The 7203-nt window shown below is 38.9% G+C and overlaps 1 protein-coding gene across 2 annotated transcripts in view; it reads right to left on the bottom strand.

Moving 5' to 3' along the window:
- Nucleotides 1–7203, bottom strand: part of LOC136238591 (ectopic P granules protein 5 homolog) — a 53974-nt gene that overhangs the window by 455 nt on the left and 46316 nt on the right. For both annotated transcript variants that reach the window (XM_066029143.1, XM_066029144.1), the window contains 21 exons: nucleotides 7079–7169; nucleotides 6949–7026; nucleotides 6610–6752; nucleotides 6475–6512; nucleotides 6159–6277; nucleotides 5627–5821; nucleotides 5323–5454; nucleotides 4614–4817; nucleotides 4382–4565; nucleotides 4241–4325; nucleotides 3982–4076; nucleotides 2595–2761; nucleotides 2446–2537; nucleotides 2108–2216; nucleotides 1725–1786; nucleotides 1585–1674; nucleotides 1128–1182; nucleotides 935–1079; nucleotides 691–864; nucleotides 310–634; nucleotides 54–260 (listed from right to left, as the gene is read on the bottom strand). In XM_066029143.1, the coding sequence (XP_065885215.1) occupies nucleotides 54–260; nucleotides 310–634; nucleotides 691–864; nucleotides 935–1079; nucleotides 1128–1182; nucleotides 1585–1674; nucleotides 1725–1786; nucleotides 2108–2216; nucleotides 2446–2537; nucleotides 2595–2761; nucleotides 3982–4076; nucleotides 4241–4325; nucleotides 4382–4565; nucleotides 4614–4817; nucleotides 5323–5454; nucleotides 5627–5821; nucleotides 6159–6277; nucleotides 6475–6512; nucleotides 6610–6752; nucleotides 6949–7026; nucleotides 7079–7169 (2790 nt within the window). The remainder of the gene's footprint in view (nucleotides 1–53; nucleotides 261–309; nucleotides 635–690; nucleotides 865–934; nucleotides 1080–1127; nucleotides 1183–1584; nucleotides 1675–1724; nucleotides 1787–2107; nucleotides 2217–2445; nucleotides 2538–2594; nucleotides 2762–3981; nucleotides 4077–4240; nucleotides 4326–4381; nucleotides 4566–4613; nucleotides 4818–5322; nucleotides 5455–5626; nucleotides 5822–6158; nucleotides 6278–6474; nucleotides 6513–6609; nucleotides 6753–6948; nucleotides 7027–7078; nucleotides 7170–7203) is intronic.

Genomic DNA, 7203 nt, shown 5'->3' with positions numbered 1-7203 from the left:
CTGTTAGAAAAAATGAAAATATTTCCTTAGCCAAAATATTTTTTTGCTCTCACTTGATAGTGTATTGTGATTTTTTCCCTAAACCAATAGCTCCTAAAAATCCCTCTGAAGTTTTGTCTTCTCCAAACTTCACCAACATTTGTACAAGGTTAGAGAAACTGTTTACAAGATCTGACGAACCACCCTGGTATCTACACTGTCTCAGTAATAGCCCCATCACTTTCTCCCATAGTAAAAACATCTTGTATTCGTGTGCAGCTCTGAAACAGGAACAATTTCAACAATCTAAAAATATTTTTAAAAACTTACTCAAGTTTAATCTGCATACACCAATCCATTACCATAGCAAGCATGTGTCTCTCCTGAGCGAAGTTCTGGCAAGTTGGTAATGTTTGTAGCATTATAGCATGTAATGTCAAACAGGCACACTTGATCACGCAATCACCACGAAACTTAGCCATTATCGTGTCAGGAATTATCATGGAGCCGACAACATTGTACCAACCATATCCATTAGTGTCTGGGGCAGCTCCACTAGCAATATCAACAGGTTTTGTCAGTGATGTAAAATATGCTTCAATTGATTTCTCTATAATATCGACCATCGTGGGGATGGCAGCAATAGCTCTACAAGCTATAATAAGATCATGGGTAGATTAGAATGTGTATATACAAATTACACAATCTTACCAGCAGTGATTGACAGTAGAGAGATCAAGTGCACTTTAGGTAACACATCATAGACAGAATGAATAATGTTTATAAAACCATTAACTGAATTATTAGAGTGGTTGCAAATGTTGAGCAAGTTAAATACATCCTCTAACAATTTTATCACATGCTGTTGTCCTGACTCAGAATCGTCTACAAGAAAATGCAAAAAAGCCTTCACTATCAATGCTAGGGTTAATATTTTGTGGGTTGCAGTTCTAACCTGATGCTGCAGTATCTACCAACAGTTGAAACATATGTGATACAATTTCGCTATACTGGTGTTGCTCAATGTTTGGTAGGTAAGAACACTTGCTTACTAACTCCACTAGCAGTCCAATGTAACTCTTCTGTTTGTCAGAAGATTCCTGAATGTGAGCATTCAATAAACTGAGTCAGATGTCTATTTATCTTACAGGATGAAGAGGCAAGTCTTCTTTTGATGGGAATCCTGCAGCTACCCTTAATAGTCTACAATACAAATAAACACAAAGTTTGCATACATGCATATGTACAACACACATTATAGTAAAACTCCCTGAAAAAGAAACTCTGAATTTTGTGAAAATGCGGACACACTGATAATCAGTACACTTGCTCATGGTAACATTTAGTACTGACGTTTTCATCAGCCATTCAAATTGTGTGGGGCGTCAGCATGACTGTAGGCATTGGTCATTACCGCAAAAGTAAGCACAAAAGGCTGAGTTTGCCATCACATTGACAGCTCCACATGACGTTACATGATTAGAACGCTGACAAAAATATCAGTATGCACACCAACATTCCACTACTAAGAGCACTTTAGCAATATCCAACAGGTTACACTGCACACAAACACAGTCTTCACAAAATAAATTCAAAACCAGTAACCTCAAGGATGCTGATAAGGACGATCCACTAAACAACACCAGTGAAGATTCACTGTACACCTTCAACCATTCAGTTACATTAGCGAATGACCTGTGGCAGGATATGACCAAGTGATAGGTGTACAGTGCTATTGCACATACTTGGAGTCCAGGTAGTGCCAGTAGAAATTGTGTGCTTTATGAAGAACATGTAGTATATCAGTCTGTAAGGAACAGAATAGTTGACATTGACAATTGTGATGAGAAAATTAAATGTCAACTCATAGATTAGTTAATTGAACACCAGTGTTACTATATTAGGTAGGTTGTTCTATTAGAGCAGCTGAGTGCTCTGCTATACGGTAAAACCTCCGAGTCAGTTAACCCATTAGTCCCCCCAGGGAGTCAGATTATTGAGCCTCCACTAGAGCACCTGCAATACTCTCAAATACTAGTATTGTCTGGCTAGTACTTGTTTAAGTCTGCATAAAACCAGGAATATTTATATACTAAGTTACTTGTACACTATATTGTAGATAACTTACTGAGTTAGACACTTTCCCACACTCATTGGACAACATGACAAAGAGTTGTAGTAGCAGGTCATGTAATGGAGCAAGTGTAGTGATCTTGTCAGACTCAGGCTCTGTATTGCTATAGGAACATGACATGACAACATGTGTTACTAAGAACTATTGTATAGAGGGAACCAGTGGAGAAGAATAGACTTGTCACAAACTCTTTCCTGATCAAAACTTTAAAGACTACAAATTGTTTGACGGTAAACTGATACATATATCGATTCCCAGAATACATTTTTTACTGTGGCCATTTTGACTCCTCTCTCACAGTTTCTCTCTATTTGCCCAAGGGTGACACTAACTTGTACAACTGGACTACACCCAGCCAGTCAATACTAGACGAGATCTCTCCCAGGAATAAGAAAGATGATGGGTGATAGTCCTTCAACTTCAACTATCGGACAATCAACACATAACCACACATATATGCTCAGTAGTGTTATAAGCACACCTTGATCATGTGTTCAATACTGGCAAGGTCAGGAAGGAATTCTTCCCATGGTAACTTGACAAATTTATCATGATAAACAGATATGACATAATCAGCAGTAGCTGTTGACAAGTATTCACAATAATAACTCCACACCAGTGCCACCGGCGAGTTGGAGTAGTTAGGAGCTGTATGGAATGAACAAGAAAACAAATAAAGAGAGCTACCACACAAGATACCTTCCATTTTGTAGTGTACTTGTGAAGGCCAGTAGTGTCAACCACAAACAAATTTTACTAATCATACAGTATGATAGTATTGTATAGTAGGGACCACAAAGGAGTGGGCGTGGCCCGTGAAAATATCACCCAAAAACCAGCCTCACTTTTCCCTGTTGATGATGAGGCAGTATTGGTTAGGTAAAACTAAGCCGTTTTCAACAAATTGCTACAGATTTTTTTAAAAAAAATTATTAAACGGAATTTTCTGACTGACTGACTGACTGATGCCTTCTGACAAGCGTAACTCGATAACAGTTAAGGCTACGGGCTTGATTTTTTCACTGTTTGGCATCGCTTTAGCCTGATAGGCGTCTTTTGGCATACTGCAGTATGTACAATGCATTCTTTATGGACTTACCAGTGTCCTCCTTTGTGTCCCATTCAACTTTGCTGATAGCGAAAGGTGTCAATTTGGTGGTAGTACATGATGGCTTCACTTCATAACAGAAATCGTTCGTATTTTTTATAGTGGCTACTTTGATCGCAGAAGTACTTTTCAAATAGTTCTTGATTTGTACTGCTGTGTAACGGGTTGAACATAGCTTACAACGAAGCATAATGGATACTTTACTTTTCAGATGATAATTGGTGGCTGGGGCGTGTGCCGCCACCATATCTTTTGCATTTCTTTCATTTGATGAGGTATACCGTGGGTTCACTAGTCATAATAATTTTATTTTACAAAACAAGTTAACAAAGTACACAAAAAAATTTGGAATTTGATTAGGTAGGGACCATACATAGCACATTGATAAAAGTACTGAAACAAGAAATGGTATATATAACACTTCTTATTGTTTTACTGATTTAATATCGTGCACTACTCTGGCTTGTTTCAGTACATTTTATCAATGTGCTATGGTCTAGCTACTGTAGTTGAAAATTCCAAATTTTTTTTGTGTACTTGTACATACATATGTATGTATGTATGTGCATATTGTATTAACTGTTGATTATTTTATGGCATAGTAGCACAGCTTATTCTATCTAATAGAACATACATACATTACTTTTGTCCATAAACTTTCATATGGCATGTTTATTATAATGCAAAACAATTGTTCGAATTTATGCACAACAATAAGAATCTTATGGGAGATAGAGGTGTTACCACAATACAAACTAACTTTTCAAGTTGGCCTGCATGGTGATGGCACACTTTACAAAACTGTCCACAAAATGTTCAGCACATGAAGCCTCATAATCCAACCATGGGTGAAACCTAAAGAAGGGAATATATTGATATCAAGAACCACACATGTATTACTTTAAGAAGGATACTATTTTGTCTATTATTAAACAGGCGTAACATCCTTATACACCAAACTCAGATGTGCTGAGATGTCTACAACGTACATCATGTATTCAACACACACACACACTTACTTTACATCAGGCCTGTTGGGATCTGTAATAGTTGTGATCCAAGGTTGGTACAGGTGAAGCAACGATTGCCAACAAACAGAAATTGCTAAAAGAAACAACAGATCATAATAAGACTGTACACTACAGCATGTCACACGTTACCTTCATCCACACTTGTGCTATGTACTTCTACCATGGAAGACAATCGAGTACAAATTGCTTGAATTAAGAACTTATGGAAATCAGCCATTGTAACAATATAGTTCTTATAAGAGCTGTACAAGGAGGGCTTCTTCTTGCGCTGTTCAGCAAAGTGGGTACCAAACCAACTAACAGTTTCTTGCAACTAAAACAAAATGATGTTAACATCTGAAAGAATGAGTTGTCTTCATACTTGTTTGAGAGTCAAGTTTGTTTGTATACAACCAGAGCTGTTATCTGTATTCTCGTTGCTGTTCTTGATACACTTGAGGAGGTCGTACCAGCAAGCAGCACTGATTCCTCCATTGTCTGTACCAGTTAACACTGCCTTCACTGATAGGTGATAACATCTTGGGAACTTGAAGCGTAGAACATCACAGAAATGTCGCCTGAAGATCTTGAGGAAAAAAAAACCACATACAATAAACAAGCATAAATTGGTAGGAGTTAAAAGCACTCAATGTAGGGAAATACTGAAGAATACAGACTGCTTTTTTTTGTCATTTGGTTGGGTGTGGCCCACACTTGGTATGACACACTTCCACCATTGCTCCTAGTTTGTGGCCCATGTGTTTGTTACTACACATGTGAGCATTTATACTGTAGCTTGCCTGTTCATCACTGAATATCCGGAATCCTATGGCCAAGTCAGTGGCAGACTTAATGCTTATTTGAGCATTGGTGAGTGGTATAGACTTCAAGAATGCACTATGACTCTTATTCAAAATGCACATGTGAACGGGATTGAACGGACTGTTACCATGAACGGGATTCTCAGAGCAAGTACGGGTATCAACCCCTCTCCCCACCAAATTTAAAAAAAAAAAAAAATGCTTGACCAGATTAAATGGTGTACAACAACTATATAATCCATCCACACAGTATGTTATTGTAGCACTCACTTCTAATAACACATCAGCTCCACTATCAGTACCACTGCCACACATCAGTAGTCCCTGGTAGACAGCAGCCAGTAATTCCTCTTGTTCTTTACTGCTACTACCGGCTGTGTCTAAAAACTCTTGAATGTTGAACTGTAGGAGGAGAGAAAGAGACTAATCATTGGAACTTGCATAGCAGTACAAAATAAACCCTAACGTTACAGTAAACAGCACACCACACTAGCTACAATACACACAGTGCACGCACACACGTACACACATGCTGATGTGAACGCACAAACACACACACGTACACATATAGTACCTTAGTGAATAACTGAAATGCAATAGTTGGGCCTTCCTTGACAGCTAGTTCAATGGTGGTATTGTACATCTCAAGGAACATGTCTGGTGAGAGGTTTGGCTTAAACAATGGAGCAAGTAGTCCACACAGATGAGGACTTGAGATCATCGTCTCCAGGATGACTCTAGTCTGCAACGGATCTCGCTGGATGAACTCCTAAAATACAGAACAAATTACAACCAGAAATTCTGTATTGGTATGGCATACTATACAAAACACAACACACACACACACACACACAAACACGCACACACACACGCATGCATGCACACACGCACGCGCACACACACACAAGCAAACACACACACGCACAAACAAACACACACGCACGCACACACACGCACGTGCACACACACACACACGCACAAACACACACACACGCACGCACGCACAAACACACACACACAAACAAACACACACACACAAACACACACATGCAAACACACACACACACACGCACACATACACACACACGCACATGTAGCACACATACCTGTCCAAGAATTTCAATAATAGAGGTGAAGAATTGTGAAGATGGACCATAATGTTTGCTCTCCACTGAAATGTACTTTGTCATTTCATAAAATAGTCCAATAGCAGCATCAGCAGCTTCTGCATGTGATACACACATGTATTTTGAGAACACAGTTTATGTATATAAGCAAGTGGACTACACGCATGCACACGCAACACACAAATAAATTGCAAAGCCCTCATCTGATGCTGTTGCATGATTACCTAACTGGTACATGTTGTCTGAGGCAGGACTAGTACATCAAATGAGGCTACAATGTACACACACTACTTACGTTTGCTTAATTGTTGATTGGCTAGTCTAATAAGTTCACTACACGAAGAAGACAACGAAAGAATAACATAAACACATGCTATCAAGATGAATCACACAATATCAAGACGGATCATCTACATAAGATCTAACTCACTTTATGATGTGCTCAAACTTCACTACTATAACACACAAGTCATGTGAGACAAAGGATCGAAGGGCAGTCACTGTCTCCTTGTGTTCCTTCCTGTTTTGTTCAGCTGACTTCTGGCAGTGTGTCACTGCTACCTGTTCCTCAAACTGTGAACACAAGAATACTACATCATAAGCACACACACAATACACTACAAACAAATACAGAAACTACGTACACGTACACTTATACACAGTCTAAACTCATACACACACACACTACGCATGCATGCGCACGTGCACACACACACTTACATACATGCACTACACAGACACGCACGCACACACACACACCCACACTTACTCTAAACACTAGTATAGCTGGACCAGCACACACATGATTTCTGTTAAATCGTTTTCTACACGGCACGTTAACGTGAAACTGCACACAAAAGAAGTAACGACAACTGCAGCATCAACAATGATTCACTAACCTGTCTGGCTTCATTCTTGTACAGTTTGGGAGCGAGTTCAATGTACTCTTCATCCAATAGTGTAACAGCACTTGTCTTTACACTGAAGTTCCTAATAAATGTTACATACATTACATTACAGTAAG

Source organism: Dysidea avara, chromosome 11 (assembly GCF_963678975.1).
Source record: "Dysidea avara chromosome 11, odDysAvar1.4, whole genome shotgun sequence".
Classification (NCBI taxonomy): Eukaryota; Metazoa; Porifera; class Demospongiae; order Dictyoceratida; family Dysideidae; genus Dysidea; species Dysidea avara.
Note: the sequence above shows the minus strand (reverse complement) of the source record. Positions and strands in the feature narration are given on the sequence as shown.